Source organism: Globicephala melas, chromosome 20, assembly GCF_963455315.2.
Source record: "Globicephala melas chromosome 20, mGloMel1.2, whole genome shotgun sequence".
Lineage (NCBI taxonomy): Eukaryota > Metazoa > Chordata > Mammalia > Artiodactyla > Delphinidae > Globicephala > Globicephala melas.
This window is the reverse complement of record NC_083333.1, coordinates 5,644,855-5,663,203: the sequence shown is the minus strand read 5'-3', so window position 1 is coordinate 5,663,203 and position 18,349 is coordinate 5,644,855. Positions and strand designations below refer to the sequence as shown.

At 41.1% G+C, this 18,349-nt stretch overlaps 1 protein-coding gene across 4 annotated transcripts in view; it reads left to right on the top strand.

Moving 5' to 3' along the window:
* The window catches only part of SSH2 (slingshot protein phosphatase 2), a 245,419-nt gene that overhangs the window by 208,696 nt on the left and 18,374 nt on the right, over nucleotides 1-18,349 (top strand). For all 4 annotated transcript variants that reach the window (XM_030861928.2, XM_030861926.2, XM_030861927.2 and 1 more), the window contains 4 exons: nucleotides 1,115-1,208; nucleotides 1,343-1,471; nucleotides 11,388-11,434; nucleotides 16,330-16,476. In XM_030861928.2, coding sequence (XP_030717788.2) covers nucleotides 1,115-1,208; nucleotides 1,343-1,471; nucleotides 11,388-11,434; nucleotides 16,330-16,476 — 417 coding nt within the window. The remainder of the gene's footprint in view (nucleotides 1-1,114; nucleotides 1,209-1,342; nucleotides 1,472-11,387; nucleotides 11,435-16,329; nucleotides 16,477-18,349) is intronic.

Here is an 18,349-nt window from a genome sequence, read left to right as displayed (position 1 = left end):
GGTGGGGAGCCCCAAGGTTGTGGGGTCAGAGCATCCATCTTTGGAGATTATACTGAAGCTATTTTTGCAGCCAGTGATAAGGCCGTAGGCAGCAAGGGCAGGCAGGATGCCTGAAGGCTTAGTCCATTTCCATCTCCAAATAAGGAAGTACAGGGCAGATACCTTTCTCAAGTTGGTAGGAGGGAAAGATGAGACAGAAAGTACTCTCTGTTAGCCTCACTCAAATTCTGCATAATATGAAATAATGCTTTTAGAGAGAAGCATCTAGTTATGTTGAACCAGTATCTTTCCAGTAATTGGAGAATCAGCTTCCTAGTTTGATTTCATAGTAAGGTTCCCAGGGAAATTTTTGTTTTTAAGAGAGAAGACTAAGGGAAGCAGCATAATCTTGCAGGTAGAGTGTTAGGCTGGACGGAGAGTTCTGGGTCTCCTGCCAGTGAAAGTGACGGTTGGCATGTCATTTAACCTTTTAGCTGTTTATTTCCTTTATCTGTAAAATGCGGATAATAATTTCACAGAGACATTGGTGAGAGCTTTTGTGAAAAAGAAAACATTTTGGATGGAGTACTCCAGGTAGCTAATCCTTAAAATCCATTTTGGAAGAGAATTTGCTTCATTGAAGAAGGCAGAAATCACTCTTCTCTCTTTCGCATTTTTCTAGAACCGTAGCAACAGATGGTCAGCATTGGCTGGCATTTTTAAGCTACAGAAGACCCAGTTCCATAGTAGGCCGCACCACTGGTCTTCCCAGCTTGGTATTCTAGCTCAGCAAGTGGTACTCAGGGGTACTTGATGGGAAATGGTCCTCCATTAAAGTATTACACTCAGTATAGCCTATTTGTCTTTTACTCCTTCTTGGATCTGTATACGTGAATATATTTATGGGCTTTTAGACATGTACAATCTCTTCAAGTAATAATCTCTACATGTTTATATTCTATACATTCTGAAAAGAAACTTTTTAAAGTACAATTTTCTTTTTCCCGTGCCTCCAGAATATAAATTTAAGGGTAACAAAGGGAAGGGCTGCCAGTTTGGAAGCATGATCAGGTGGCACATTCATTAACTTGGTCAAATTCCTGCCTAAGAAAAATCACCATTTCTCTCTTCTCAGACCAACTGAACGTGAGCGAACAGAAAGGCTAATTAAAACCAAATTAAGGGAGATTATGATGCAGAAGGATTTGGAGAATATCACATCCAAAGAGGTAAGAGACCTTGAGTCCCCATTGTTCCAAGGCTAGAGGTAGAAAGATAATAGGAGCGGGGCTAGAAATGGTGAGTGATTGAAAGTCCAGAGGGACTTTTCAGAGATTAGTACAAAATGTCATCTCTGTTTCAGATACGAACTGAATTGGAAATGCAAATGGTGTGCAACTTGCGAGAATTCAAGGAATTTATAGATAATGAAATGATAGTGATCCTTGGTCAGATGGATAGCCCTACACAGATATTTGAGCACGTGTTCTTGGTAAGTCCTAGGGCCACTTTAAAGGGGTGTGCTGGGGCTAGTCCATACCAACTCATGGAGGCGGGGGTAATTATCCAATTTTATTATATTTAGATAAAATGTAACTTACATTAAAAACAAAGGTCATAAATACTCAAACCTCATCACTTCCTGTATTTTACTACATTTTACAATTATCTGTGCTCTTAAGGTTATTTACATCTATTGTATGGTGGAAATGTTATATAATGGTGTGCTTCTGCTCATCTCTTCCCAATTCCTCAGTGACATCAATTGACTACGGTGGGAAAATTTACACCGAGGAAATTGGCAAATGCTACAGATCAGGCCTTTCTTGCCCATGGGTTGTTAAAGATCTCATCTGTCCTACATAATAGAGCCACAAAGCAGACCAGTCCACAGTAGTTTTATACAGTGTATCCCCAAAAAAGAATGATCCTTTTTGAGGTCACTCTTTTAAATCTGCCAAATGGGTCTAAGATCTGATATATCTGAAGAGAGCAGAAAACTACTTTCTATTTTTTTTTTTTTACTAAATGTATTTATTTACTTGTTTTTATTTTTGGCTGTGTTGGGTCTTTGTTCTGTGCGCAGGCTTTCTCTAGTTGCAGCGAGTGGTGCGCGGGCTTCTCATTGTCGTGGCTTCTCTTGTTGCAGAGCACGGGCTCTAGAGCACAGGATCAGTATTTGTGGCACATGGGCTTAGTTGCTCCGCGGCATGTGGGATTCTTCCCGGGCCAGGGATCGAACCCGTGTCCCCTGCATTTGCAGGCAGATTCCCACCCACTGCGCCACCAGGGAAGCCCCCCAGAAAACTACTTATAACAAAGACTATTGGACTTTTAAAACATTTGGAACCTTGTAGCTACATTTTTAGTCCCTCAATTACTTTTTTTTTTTTTTTTTTTGCGGTACACGGGCCTCTCACTGTTGTGGCCTCTCCCGTTGCGGAGCACAGTCTCCGGACGTGCAGGCTCAGCGGCCATGGCTCACAGGCCCAGCCACTCCACGGCATGTGGGATCTTCCTGGACCGGGGCACGAACCCGTGTCCCCTGCATCGGCAGGCGGACTCTCAACCACTGCGCCACCAGGGAAGCCCCCTCAGTTACTTTTTATTTATTTATTTTTATTTTTGGCTGTGTTGGGTCTCCGTTTCTGTGCGAGGGCTTTCTCTAGTTGTGGCAAGCGGGGGCCACTCTTCATCGCGGCGCGCGGGCCTCTCAGTATCGCGGCCTCTCTTGTTGCGGAGCACAGGCTCCAGACGCGCAGGCTCAGTAGTTGTGGCTCACGGGCCCAGTTGCTCCGTGGCATGTGGGATCTTCCCAGACCAGGGCTCGAACCCATGTCCCCTGCATTAGCAGGCAGATTCTCAACCACTGCGCCACCAGGGAAGCCCCTCAGTTACTTTTTGATTACCAAATCTTCAGTGATTTAAAATTGTTCTTCATGGTACCTGAACATTCAGTGGCTTCTAATTAGCCCAAGAAGATCTCTCTGACAGATGGATTAGGAAAGCTTCTAAAATCCTAAGACCTATTTATCTCCCAAATGTTAAAGAGTTCTAGTTTTCATCTGTACATGGTAGTGGGAACAAGGATAATTGAAGTCAGTGGGGAACACCAAAACCTCACTGTTATTTCCAATTCCCACATACTTTGACTAAAAATTCTAACAAGGAACTAAATCGATTGGTTTTAATTTCACTTCGTTTCTCTGGTAAGGACATTTGTGAAGTGATTAGAAGGTGGGAAACAGGAGAGAAGAGGAATAAATATGCACAGGAACTGACTAAACTGCATCATCTCACCATGAATATAAGAGTTTATTTCACCAAGCAGTCAGACTTCATGCCATTGAAGACTTGTGCCCTGAATTAACTTGTTGACACTTTGGAGTACGTATGCTTGTCAAGTGATTCATGGTGGTGTTTAGCTATGAAATTACCCATGAAAAGCTGTGAGCTGGGAAGGGAGCTTCTTTTCTTTACTTTAACTTGACCAATGTGTGTTGCCATTTCTCAATGTAGATCATCCGGCAGAACTGTCATGGACCTTTCCGTTTGTGTAGCACCTGGCTTTGTTGTCTTTTGTGTGTAATTCCATGAGGGTTCATGTATTCCCTGCTCTTGTATCCTTGGAAATAATTTTTGTGTTGTGCATAGAAAACTTATGAGTCACTCATTCAAATGGACCCTGCCCCCAACTGTCTCCGTGTAACATGACTAATTTTTATGAAGGGCAAGTGCCTGTAGCCAAAAATAACTCGTTTGAAAGTGACCAAAGCTATAAACTTGGAAGTTGCTTTCCCATTGAGCTTAGATCTTAATACCTAAAAGGAGGTAGACATGATGAATATCAAATTCAGTCACTAACTTGTTTAATTTCAGACATGCTTCCCTGTGTCTCTGATGCCACCCTCTCAAGAACTGCCTTCTCCTTACCCCTTCCTCAAATGGTACTATTTTAGGACATATAAATAAATTTTAATAGTACTCTAAGCAGAAAAAACAATCCAGTTCTCCCCAGATTAGTTGCTAATCAACTAGAAATGCATTTGAGTATTTGTATCACTAAATTCATCCTATTATTTCATGATTATTGGTGTAGTCTTCTGTCTTGGGTTTTTCTCTTATTACAAAAATAATTCATGTTCGTTATAGAAAATTTAGGCAACTTCAGAAGACAATAAATGACGTTTAATCAACACCAAGAGAGATAAGCACTATTATCTTTCATTATATAATATTGCTTTCTAGTTCTTTTTTACTTTTTTAATATGTATCTATGTACATATTTTTGAAAAAAGGAAAATGTATTCAGCTTCAGATATAATTCTGTTTTCTCAAAAATGGACATGTTCTTTTCATTGTGAATATTTTTCTTATTTGGGAAAAAAACTTTCAAACTGGAGAATCCTGGAATTTAACTCTTATCCAACAAAATAAGTGCATGAACAGGTTGTCTAAACATCTTATTGTATTTCCCTTTGTTTGTACCACCATATCCTGTGTCCAAACCCCTGTCTCTTCTCCAGTGAGTCTGTGCTCTGCTGGCTTTCCCAGCAGTTGACACAGAAAAAGAGGTTTTATCCAAACTGTAAGTGGTGTTGTTAATTTTCTGCAAAGTCATTTCATCTTGTGCGTAGCTGCCATGCCTGGAGCGCAAGCAGATTGTGTGAACGGATGCAGCAGGATTTCTCCCCTCCCTTTGGAAGAATGCTCGGCTTAGTAGTGCACTGCACAGAGATGTTTATTTGGAAAGGTGTCCAGCTGATATGCAGAAGAAAAGTATAGAGCGTAGTTTAAAGAAAATCTGCAGCGAGAAGCCAGGATTGATTGGTTGGAAGCCAGGGTATTTCCAGAAAAAGCAGTTCTTCCACACCCTTAAGAGTGTACTACTTCTCTGAGCTGGAAGCCTTTGCCAACCAAATCTCGTATCAACAGCTCTCCTGGAGGCTGTCCGATTTGGCTGAGAAAATGCTAGATGTGAACAGAGAGCCTTTGCAGAAAGGCAGGCAGCATTCTTAGTTAAATTAGGGAAACACAGTAATATTGGACAGGCAACCGGTAATGTTGTTTGTGAATGAGAAAGAAGTCCGAATTTTACTGCTGATTGTATCTTTTTCAAGATTTGACGTTACAAATCCTTTTAAAGTAGAGTTTTGGTTTCAAAGAAAAATTGTCTCATATTCATGATTTTTGCCCCTCAACTGGAGATGTGTAGCATTAACTTTTTAGAAGAAAAAGTTATTGATCCTGTGCCTGGCTGCCACAGTAAAGTGACTCACAGCATTGAGGCTATAGGTATGGTATCATAAAGATTTGGACAGGGATACCAATCCTTGAAGATTATCTCGAGTTGTATGATCTTCGCAGAACCCCCAGTACAGTCGTCCTTCTTTGCCATAGATGTGCTCTCCTCTTTTTGCTTGGAACTTTTGGACCCCAACAAGGTTATTTCCTAAGGATAACTTTTTTTTTTTTTTTTTTTTTACTTCAGGCAATTTTAGTTTTCATCCCAATTTGGAACTTACAGAATTCTTCCCCTTTTTTTGGGAGGTGGGGGTAGAGTATAGCCGATTAACAATGTTGTGATAGTTTCAGGTGCACAGCAAAGCAACTCAGCCATACATATGCATGTATCCATTCTCCCCCAGACTCCTACATAACTTCGAGCAGAGTTAGGCCCCTGTGCTATACAGTAGGTCCTTGTTGGGTATCCATCTTAAATATAGCAGTGCGTACATATTGATCCCAAACTCCCTAACTATCCTTTCCCCCCACCCTTCCCCCCTGGTAACCATAAGTTCGTTCTCTATGAGTCTGTTTCTGTTTTGTAAATGAGTTCATTTGTATCATTTCTTTTTAGATTCCACTTATAAGGGATATCATATATTTCTCTTTCTCTTTCTGACTTAACTTCACTCAGTATGACAATCTCTAGGTCCATCCATGTTGCTGCAAATGGCATTATTTCATCCTTTTAATGGCTGAATAATCTTCCATTGTATATATGCCACGTCTTCTTTATCCACTCCTCCGTTGATGTACATTTAGGTTGCTTCCATGTCTTGGCTATTGTAAACAGTGCTGCAGTGAACACTGGGGTGCATGTACTAAGGATAACATTTTAAAAGAAATCAGTCACTTCAGTCTTTGGGCCAGAGTACAGTGTAGGTGAACCAGAGTGAAAGGTGGAAGTGAACTTATTTAAAAACTGTAGGAGCGGGGTGGTTAGGAATCTGCCTGCCAATGCAGGGGACATGGGTTCGATCCCTGGTCTGGGAAGATCCCACATGCCGCGGAGCAGCTAAGCCCATGCACCACAACTACTGAAGCCTAGAGCCCGTGCTCCACAACAAGAGAAGCCACTGCAATGAGAAGCCCGCATACTGCAACGCAGAGTAGCCCCCACTTGCCACAACTAGAGGAAGCCCACGCATAGCAACAAAGACCCAACGCAGCCAAAAATAAATAAATTTATTTTTTTTAAATGTATTACAGTATAGTTTCAAGATTTCATTTTACACTTCCATACAATTAAAATATGCTCTGCATAATTACATAGAACTTATCGAAAACCCCCATGGAATTATGTCACTGCCTGAGAAGCATGGAGGAAAAAAAAAAGAGATTGAGTCTGTTGAGGACCCAAGGGGGCTAATATGCATGGCATTTGTATTGAGGACAGAAAAGTAATTACACCATGTTGATTCCAGTTCTTTCAGGTTGAACCTGAAACAGCCCTAAGCAGAGCCCAAGTCACTTTACATGGGCTTCACTGAGTCAGTAGCTGATGAGTTTAATTTATTTTGTTTCTGGATATGTGTCATTTCAGATTGTCAGTTTGAAGTTTCTCTGGACAGGTAGATGAAAACCATGGACTTTTACCATCACATCAGGGTTATTTCCATCTAGCTGTACAGAATTCCGCAGAGGATTTAGATTTCTAAATTAAGTTGTGAGGTGGTCACATTTCCCTGGCTCCAATTTAGCCACTCAACCCTTATTGCTTGGCTTCTGTCTCCTTGAAAGTCCTTTTTTTAAAAAAATAATTCTTGCCTCTTTCTTTGGTATGGGAGCCAGTTTTCTCAGTTTGAGCACAGAGTCTTTAGAACCTCTTATATATTTTTTAAAGCAAGTCAGGTGAGCCTTGGTCTGTAGAAAAGATCAGTTATCCGTCACTTACTGACAGTTTTCCTAAATGTACTTCAACATAGCATCCTTGAGATCTCCAAGTTCGATGGCCAAATTACAGATCACTTGTAATACGAAGATAGTGCTTACATAACACTTGACAATTTTCAGAGTGCTTCATTTACTTATCTCATTTGATGATTTATTCAACAAGCATTTGTTGATCCTCTTCGTTGTGCCAGGCATGAGGCTAGATATTTGTGCAGTCTGATCTAATTCCATAAGGAGGGAGTGATGACCATATCAAGATAGATACTCATAGAAGGCCAGTGGAATAAGGTTACAAAGGTAACCTCTGGATTAGACAATTAGAAGATGTCATTAGCAAGAGTGATGAGGGCAGAAGCTACAGTGCTGTGGGTTGAGATACATGGGAAATGAGGAATTTTAGAAAGTATTAGATGAGGAATTTTAGAAAGTGAGTATTAGATTTCCTTTCAGGAAAAGGAAAAGAACAGTGTCCAGAGGAGGATTTAGGATGGAGAGAGGGTTTTCCATTTTAATATGACAGAAGCGTGAGGGAGGGGCGGGAGGTGTTGGCTTATAAACAATAGAAACTTATTACAGTTCTGGAGAGGCTGGAAGTCTTGAGACCAGTGTGCCTGCATGGTCGGGTGAGGGCCCTCTTCCAGGTCACAGACTTCTCTTTGTATTCTTACATGGCAAAAGGAATGGGGAGAAACTTTATATTTGTAGTTTGAGGGGAAGCTATCCATTAGATTCCTAGGACTAGGGTGGGAGGAGTGTTTCATTTTACAGATAAGGAAAGTGAAAACAGAGAGGTTAAGCAGTTTGCCGAAGGTCCCCCAGTCAGAGGGGGAGTTGGGACTTGAACCTGAGTCTTATAAAGCTAAATTCCACTTAATGCATTATTCTGAAATAGATAAATTCTTATTTTTAAATGTTTGCCTTTTCAAAAGACATGAACATATAGCTCAAAGATAGAAAATAGACCTGAAACATTGAAGAGTTGCTCACTTTTACGCTAAACAGAAATGCAAATTAAAATTACACCGAGATAACATTTCACGCCTATCAGTTTGGAAAAGATTCAAAAGCTTAACCACACATTTTGTTGGCAAGGCTATGGGGAAAGTGGCACTGTGATGTGGAGTGGGTCTGAGGAGATATTGCAAAGTGAAGAAAGCAAAGAACAATAAAAGCATGTGTAGTAAAGTACTTTTGTGTAATTCAGAAGTGGTAAGTATATATTTGCTTATATTTTTTTCAAAATACAACATAGGTAGAATAAGCCACAAACTAATAAAAACGATTACCCATGGGGATTGAGGAGATGGGGGTGGGAGTGAGACTTCAAGTTTACTTTTTAATAAACTTTTGACTTTCAATATTATAAAAGTCTTGTATAGGGCTTCCCTGGTGGCGCAGTGGTTGAGAGTCTGCCTGCCGATGCAGGGGACACGGGCTCGTGCCCCGGTCCGGGAAGATCCCGCATGCCGCGGAGCGGCTGGGCCTGTGAGCCATGGTCGCTGAGCCTGCGAATCCGGAGCCTGTGTTCCGCAACGGGAGAGGCCACAACAGTGAGAGGCCCGCGTAACCGCCCCCCCCCCAAAAAAAAAGTCTTGTATATTCAAAAAAATGGAAAACATGGAAGAAAAAACACACCCTAAAATTGAATATAAACAGGAGCAAATGAACCCAAATATGTGTCAAATTGATAACCTCACAGAAAGAAATTAATTCAAATAACTTAAGCATAATACTCTAATTGTACCCCTTAGTGGGATATAATAAGGAAAAAAAAAGAAATGCAAAGAAAATTTGAACTTAATATTTTTGTTATTGGTTTTAGTATTGGTGTAATAATGTTAAAACTATTTTGTAAGTAGAGTAAATGAGTTGTTGGGAACCAAAGTTCTCACCATGGAGTAAGGAGATATATAAACAGTGTGGGAGAGGGAAGAAAGAACCTTGTGGTGTTGAATTAATTTCAGTTGAAGGTAAAAATATAAACTCAGTATTTTTTTAGAAATATTTCCTAGATCTGACCACTGAAAAGTTTTAGAAACAATGACACCCAGTAGTTAGGAGCATACCTAATTACTGCCCAGATCTTGGTTACAAAATATCATTCTTCACTAAAAGAAACCAGGGCTTCTTGGGGAACTGGCTGATTCTACTCACAAAGTGAATCCGGAACAACTTTTTGTACCACAAAGCATGGATGCGCTCAAAGACTAATGGAATCATATCAAAAGGAACCTGTTTGAAGAGATTCCCACTGGCCAAATTCCGGACAATCTGCATGTCCAAAAAAAAAGATGGTAATGGATTATAACTTTCTAAATACAAAAAGAATTCAAGAGTCCATAGTGACACTTCAATAAAGGGTGTGATGATTGATTAGGTGAGACTCTTACAGAAGAATGTCAGCTAACTTGCAGAAGAAATGATGGAATTAGAAAATTACCATTTTGTAACCTCCAGTAGAATAATTCATTTGGGCAAGATCGGCAATTGATGCTGAAATCATAGGGCAAAAAGATTACTTTGCCTTTCACACGGCTTCAAAGATTACTATAGACAACTAATTAATTTCAAAGGAACCTTTACAATAGAGGGATGTGGCAGACACAAAGGTATCTACCAAGAATTCAAACTCAGCCTGACAAATAATGGGACAAACTGACATTATGTGCCTCATGATTTGATGCAGTACGAAGTATACAATATCTCCCTTGTAATATTCTTTTTTTATATAAACTTATTTATTTTTGGCTGTGTTGGGTCTTCGTTGCTGTGCGCAGGCTTTTTCTAGTTGCAGTGAGCGGGGACTACTCTTCGTTGTGGTGCGCGGGCTTCTCATTGCAGTGGCTTCTCTTGTTACGGAGCGTGGGCTCTAGGGCACATGGGCTTCAGCAGTCGTGGCACACAGGCTCTAGAGCGCAGGCTCAGTAGTTGTGGCACGCGGGCTTGGTTGCTCCGCGGCATGTGGGATCTTCCCAGACCAGGGCTTGAACCCGTGTCCCCTGGCAGGAGGATTCTTAACCACTGCGCCGCCAGGGAAGCCCTCCCTTGTCATATTCTTGCCAGGAATGTTTGACCTGAATCTAGTCATCAGGAAACAATCAGATAAATCCAGGTTGTGGGGAGCTCTCCAGTATTACAGACCTGTAGTCTACAAAAATGTCAGTATCAAAAAATAACTAAAGGCACAGGGGTGGACTGTTCTAGATTAAAGACATGGCAACTAAATGCACAGTATGATTCTTGATTGAATGAATATAAAGGACATTTTGAGGGCAATTTTTAAAATTCAAATATAGATGATATGTTAGATTATTATTGTATTCATGTTATCTTTCTTGGTTGCAAAAATGGAGTTATATAGGAGAATATTCTTGTTCTTAAATGATACATGATCAAGTATTGAAGTGTCATGATGCTCAAGTTACTTAAATGGTTCGGGTAAAAAAAAAGTATGATGTATATTGAAAGAAAGGGAAGGACAGCAAGAAAGCAAATATGGCAAAATATTAACAATTGATGTATCTTGCAGATAATCTATAGAGACATTTTCCTTTAAATTTTGCACATGATGTTCCTCTCATTTGTTTGACTATTTCACTCTCTCCCCCACAGACATACACACACACCGTACCATCCCAGTTTCTTAGATGCAACATAATGCACTAGAAAAAGTGGGGGTTTTAAAATGAAATCCAGTTTTAATTCATAATAATGCCACTTTGTTCATTTAAGAATACCTGCAAGGTGCCAGGCACTGTGCAGGAGTTTCCTTAGAGAACAAGAGACCTGGTTGCTGCCCTCAAGAAGCTTGTATTATAGTGGAGGAGAAAGGTAGTAAATAAGCACGTAAATAAATATACAAGTAAAAATAGTGATGCATGCTATTGCTAAAATAGACTACTATAAACAAGAGTGACAGACTACATTTAACTTAGATTGGAGAATGGTCAAAGAAACCTTTCCAGCAATGTGATCTTGAGGAGATATTATCTGAATTCTATAAGGGTTGGTTTTCATATCTCTAAAAAATGAAGGTAACTTTCTTACTCTATCATTTGTGGAAACTGAATATGATAGCATATAAAGTACCTGGCACTGAGAGAGGAAACTTGGTAGATGTTAGTGGCCTTCTTTTTAGAAACTGTTTCTTCCTTCACAGGACTCCTTTTCAAGTACTGTATTCGGTTCATTGGCTAATACTCTCTAACCTTGTCTTTTTGGTTCCACAGGGCTCGGAATGGAATGCCTCTAACTTAGAGGATTTACAGAACCGAGGGTAAGCACACAGAGCAATTGCTGACACCCCCATGTCGCAGAAATCACTGTTTTATCTTTACATTTTCCCGTCAGAGAGGTGTCAGTGAGTAACTTTAAGCTTAAGAGTTGCTTCCAGTTGATTCTTACTGGGTATAATTTAATAAAAACTAAAATGGCTATTCTCCCACTGTTTCATCCCCCCACCTCCGAAGAAAGATCAACTGTTTCAGTGGAAAGGCTTTCAAAAACAAATGTGCAAGCCTTTCATGCTGTTTAAAACCAAATCTAGTTATTGACTCCCTTTTTTTTTTTTTTTTTTAAGAGCAGTTTAAGGTTCACAGCAAAATTGAGGGGAGGGTACAGAGTTCCCATATACTCCCTGCCCCACACATGCATAGTCTCCCCCGTTCTCAACATCCCCACCAGAGAGGTACATTTTTTACAACTGATGAACCTACATTGACACCTGGTAATCATCTGCAGTCCATAGTTCACGTTACAGTTCACTCTTAGTGCTGTACGTTCTATGGCTTTGGACAAATGTATAATCACCATGTGTCCATCACGATGGCATCATACAGAGTATTTTCAGTGCCCTAAAAATCCTCTGTGCTCTGTCCATTTATTCCCCACCCCCACCCCCTGGCAACCACTGATCTTTTTACTGTCTCTCTAGACTTTGGTTCCTATTTTTATGTAAGAGTACACAGAACTGCATATGCTGGGTTCACAGGTCTGTATTAAACATTCACTGAGCAACTTCTGTAGGCCAAGCACAGTGCCAGATGCTAGGGATCCAAAGAAAAATAAGACTCAGTTCCTATCCTTTTATAGTAAGGTGCCTGAAGACTAAGTAGGTTATAAATATAAAAGAGACAGTGTAAAATTGAACAAGAAGACTGACCTTGTAGTAGGAAATGTGTTCCTAAGCGGCATGGTTATGAGTTTGATTGAAGCAACTGAGACCACAGTGAACATTCAGCAAGCAAAAAGCTGCCATTCTTCCCTTTTCACTTCTTAGCTAATGCCTAAATCTTTCATTGAACTCAGCCTTAGGAGGTCAGATCATTCCAATAAGAGAAGAGAAAATCATGTCTGGAAATTGGCCATTCTAACTCTTCATTTTGGACAGAGATAAGACCTACTGAGACTCAAGAGACAGTGATGACTCCCTGACTGGTTGCTGGCTGCCTGTTTTCTCAGCTACAAGTCAGCCTTCTGGTTGTCTTTAACGTGATTAGATGCATACTTCCTACTTTTCCCTCAGAAGAAAGGAAGCCAAGTGATTATACAAAGAGTTCTTAGGGCGGGGGGGATGGAAATCTGGTTACTTAATATTAAGGTATGAAATTAAATAGAACTTGGAAAATTTAAGTTGATAAGGATTGAATCAGAAGTTCTTGAAAGCAGAGACCATATCTTAGTTTTGTGTGAAACATACCTAGCTCAGAGCCTTATATCAAAAGGGTGCCCGGTAAATGTGAAGGAATGGTAGAAAAATTGACAGAATGTGACCTGCAGGAAACTAGCACCTGATACAGTGTTTAATATGAAATCTGAGATTTGATAGAGCACTGCCTGCCAAATGCATTAGAATCGCTTCATGCATATATTCACTTTGACTTTTGACTTATATCCCCAGCTGGAGATGAGACCTATTTATCTCATTTACTACTTACAATGCTAAATTATAGAACACAGAAAAAAGACAAGTATGGTTAGATGCTCAGACATCTACTTAGATCTTGTTTCTTAAATTCACTGGTGCTTAAACTTTAACGGATGAAGAAGGATTTCCCAGGTGGCACAGTGGTTAAGAATCCACCTGCCAATGCAGGGGACATGGGTTCGAGCCCTGGTCCGGGAAGGTCCCAACTGCCGTGGAGCAACTAAACTAAGCCCGTGCACCACAACTACTGAGCCTGCGCTCTAGAGCCCACAAGCCACAACTGCTGAACCTGCATGCCACAACTACTGAAACCCGTGCGCCTAGAGCCCGTGCTCCGCAACGAGAAGCCACTGCAATGAGAAGCCCTTGCACCGCAACGAAGAGTATCCCCCGCTCGCCGCAACTATAGAAAGCCCGTGCACAGCAACGAAGACCCAATACAGCCAAAAAAAAATAAATAAAAATTAAATAAATTTATTTTTTAAAAAAAACTTCAATGGATCAAGAATTATAGTTCAGGGATCTGTACACAAAACATGTATATTGCCCCCTGTGGATGATATAAGGGATTTTTCAAGTGTAATTTTGACAATAAGGCCATTTTCTCCCAATCCACTTACTTTAGAACTCCAAGTAAAATGCTATTCCTTACAAAGCATTGTAAGGAATAGCTTACAATGAAGTGTAAGAATGACAAAGAAGTTTCGAGGAGTGCCATTTCCAATTGGTAGTGGCTGACTAGACTTCTGTAATGAAAAAGATTGGGAAACCCTGTCCTGCTATAACCCATTACTGAAGTATGGGATTGGGGATGGGAAGGCTGTTCATTTTTATTTTAAATGAGATAAGAGGAAGTGTGCTTGCCTTTTTTTTCTGACAGTTTTGAGATATAATTCACATATATCGTTCACCCTTTTAAAATGTGTACTTCAGTGGTTTTTAGTATATTCACAGAGCTGTGCAACAATCAATTCAGAACATTTTTTTCCAACCCAAAAGGAAAGCCTGTACCCTTTAGCAGTCACCCCCATTTCCCTTCCTCCCTTCAGCTCCTAGAAACTACTAGCCTACTTTCTGTCTCTATAGATTTGCCTATTCTGGACATCTCATTTATATGAAATTATACAATATGTAGTCTTTTAAGCATGGTTTATTTCACTTAACATTGTATTTTCAAGGTTTATCAATGTTGTACCACGTATTAGTACTTCATTCCTTTTTTATTGCCAAATAGTATTCCATTATATGGAGATATATATACTCACCACATTTTATTTGCCCATTCATCATTTGATGGGCCTTTGGGTTGTTTCCACTTTTTGGCTATTATGAATACTCTTACGACCATTCATGTATGAATCTTTGGGTAGACATATGTTGTCATTTCTCTTCAGTTTATGCCTAGGAGAGGACTTACGGGGTCATATGGTGGTAACCTTTTGGGGAACTGCGGGAGTGTTTTCTACAGGTGCATGTTGCTTGCTTTTTCTTAATTTTTTTTTTTTTTTTTTTTGGCCGCACCACACGGCACGTGGGATCCTAGTTCCCTGACCAGGGAATCGAACCCTCACCCCCTGCAGTGGAAGCACCGCCTCTTAACCACTGGACTGACAGGGAAGCCCAGCTTGCTTTTTAAATTAAAAAGAAAAAATCCTTTCTAGTAATGGACTTTGATGCTAAGTTAAAACAGATTCAAACCATGTCCCAGAAAAATTTTGGTTGCTTGACCTTAACCACAGAATTGGTTAGCTTGGCTCTCCCTTTTTGTAGTCATTTCTCTGACTTCAGTGATTGGGTTTGTAGAACCCCACGTGTGGTTCTAAGAAGGAAGCAGCTTCTTTTTTTTTTTCGGCACGCGGGCCTTCCACTGCTGTGGCCTCTCCCGTCGCGGAGCACAGGCTCCGGACGTGCAGGCCCAGCGGCCACAGCCCATGGGCCCAGCCGCTCCGCGGCACGCAGGATCCTCCCGGACCGGGGCACGAACCCGCGTCCCCTGCATCGGCAGGCAGACCCTCAACCACTGCGCCACCAGGGAAGCCAGGAAGCAGCTTCTGCAGAGGGAAATGAGTGAGTCTGTGCTGTGCTGTTGGAGTTGACAACAGTGGTGTCTAAGTCCATACAGCACTGAGAAAAGGTAATCCTTTGGCAGATTAAACCGAAGCATTTATTGAGATTGCACAGTAAGAGAGATAGCAGAAGAAATTTTTGATACAGAAACCATTTTCTGCAAGCCTGGGAGAACTCTCAGACACATCTGCTGCCATAGCAGCCAGGAATGCAGCCTAGAGAGTTAAGAGAGCTTTAAGTCCAACTTTCCTCTGACCCTACCAGCCTGGCCTCACTTGCCTTCATGTAGTTTAAGGAGAGTAATAGAGCAAAAACTGACAACCTGGCATTTAGAAAGATAGGAGGGAATGTTTCCTTCTATTTTTTTTTCTTAAGGTACATATTAATAGTCTGATTTAATACAGATGACTTCCAAAAAATTTTGTTGCTGGTAATTTTAGTGACTGCAGAGAAATTGTCAGATCATGGGCCTCAAGTTGATTCTTTGGAGTAAAATGCAAGGCATATTTTCAAAAGACTCTGAAAGATGAGATTGTATAACTAAACACAAACTGAAAATGGAATATAGATGTTGAACTTGGTTAGACAGCTTTTCTCTCAGTAACTCCCTGATACCCAGGTATGTGCAGGACCCTGTTATACAATTTCTATATTAAATAAGGATAGCCTCTTAGGGTTTTTTTTTTTTAGCTTTCTTCAATATTTTAGTATTTAATTTCAGCCTCAGGAATAAACAAGCTTGTTTTTTATTTATTTATTTATTTTTGGCTGCATTGTGTCTTCGTTGCTGTGCACGGGCTTTCTCTAGTTGTGGTGAGCGGGGGCTACTCTTGGTTGCGGTGCGTGGGCTTCTCATTGCGGTGGCTTCTCTTGTTGTGGAGCACGGGCTCTAGGCACGTGGGCTTCAGTAGTTGCAGCACTCGGGCTCAGTAGTTGTGGCTTGTGGGCTCTAGAGCGCAGGCTCAGTAGTTGTGGCGCATGGGCTTAGTTGCTCCGCGGCATGCGGGCTCAGATCAGGGCTCAAACCCATGTCCCCTGCATTGGCAGGCAGGTTCTTAACCACTGCACCACCAGGGAAACCCAGGAGTAAGCAAGTTTTAAATAAGAAAAATTCCAGTGCTGGGAATTGGATTTCGCCTGAGTAGTAGGGCTCATAATCTCCCTTGGTTTCCTCACAGGGTGCGATATATCTTGAATGTCACTCGAGAGATAGATAACTTCTTCCCAGGAGTCTTTGAGTATCACAACATTCGGGTATATGACGAAGAGGCAACGGATCTCCTGGCTTACTGGAATGACACTTACAAATTCATCTCTAAAGCAAAGTGAGTAATGGTCCCACACACACGTTCTGACCCCTCTTCCTTGTGCACCACACATGGTTGGGGTCTGAAAGCTGTAGATAACTTACTGATGATACTCAGAGGAAAGGAAGTAGAGAAAAAAGGAGACTGAGCTCTCTTAATACTAGGGAAAAGATGACTAGTGACTTAGTACTTTTGCTTTAAGTAGATGAAGCCCCTGGAAGATGATCTCATGTTGGCTATTTCCGTTGAGCACAAAATTAGAGAAAATAAACTCAAGCTGCAGTGAAAGAAATAGAAATGAGAGAAGGAAGAAATTCTGAAATAGAAGAGAAATTCTGAATGAGAGAAGGAAGAATTCTTAAGTTACCAATAGGGACACTTGAAAGTTACAGAATAGAAATTATTCCAGACAGGTGGAACACTTGATCCTGCTCTCTGAAGACAAGGAGAGAAACAGTACACTTTGGAAATTTTTTCCCATTCTTTTACTTTACTTTTATGCTACTCTAAATAGTGAAATTTTTCCTCTGGCCCTTCTGTTGTTATCTTCCTTAAATTAATTGGTCCTTTTAGTGAAACAATTCCATAGTATTAATTTAGTGTTTAGTATTAGTATTAATATATCAACACTGATTTTTTAAGTCCCTGGGGATTTTTGTGCCAGTCCTATTTATCCCTTCAGTAGAAAAAAACATCAGTAAGCATGTTGGCCACATTCCCTCTGCAGGTGGGGTGACACTCAGAAGACCCAGGCCCTCAGCAGTGAAAGCATGGAGTCCTAACCACTGGACCACCAGGGAATTCCCACTTCTGCTTTTAAAGTCCTCCTTCAAGAATGATACCACACCTCACTTAAGGACCTACATGGTCAGGAAATGCTTCCTCTTAGTTGTCCTGAATCCCCATACTCCAGCTCTGAGCCCATTTTCTCAGTAACCAGTACCTGAGAGACTGTTTTATACTGTTGAAGCTTCTGCCACTCATGGCATGCTTCCCATGTGCCATGTACTTTACACATATTCTCTCCTGTACGTTCCAAAACCCAGAGAGGCATATGCTGTCTTCCTTCTGTACAGAAGAGGACAGACTGCAGAGATGAGTTTCAGAGATATTAACTAGTGGTTGAGACAGGACTTGAACCTAAGATCATGTCTCATTTCAGTCCATCAAGTATATGGGAATAGTCTAGTTCCTTAAGGAAAGGGGACTGGAAAAGACTAGGCAAGTTGTCAGGGTTACAGCCAAAGAGGCTAGAGATCAAGGCAAGGCCCCAGTCCTAGTGAAGAGAAAGATCTGATTTCAGCAGGGCTGGGGTTAGAGGGAGATAACGTGAGGCGCCCACATTACATTTACTGAGAGGCATGCACTCTCCATGTCCTGCAAGTATAGGTCAGCGTCTCAGAGTGAGTGCCTCCCCTTAAGTGGCACCCTGGGCACCTCATGTGTTTCACCCTAATCAGGGCCCTGGCGGTCCAGTGGTTAGGACTCCACACTTTCAGGGCCACTCTAGTTTAGCATTCCTAATGTGATGCTGGGCTTAATTTGGACAATCTAGCACTTGAAGTGAGGGGGTGGGGTGGGCAATGAACCTGAAAGGTGAAATTGGGCTAGGTGAGAACTAACTGCAGATCCTTCATTACCTGAGTTAGAAGCCATCCACTGAAAAAGCCCAGTTCAAAATGAAGAAATGTTTTCATAGGAGTGGATTTCATAATTGTATTTTTCTTAAGATTGTCCAAGTTTGAGCACCTTCTGTGCCTGCAGGCATAGACCTGAAATTCGATGTACTAAAGTCAGAGCTTGATGGGAAAATATAGAGCACATGTCTGAACTTCCATCTGCGTCACTGTGACTCGGCTTCCCAACTGGAGTCTAAGTGAAAACTCTGTGG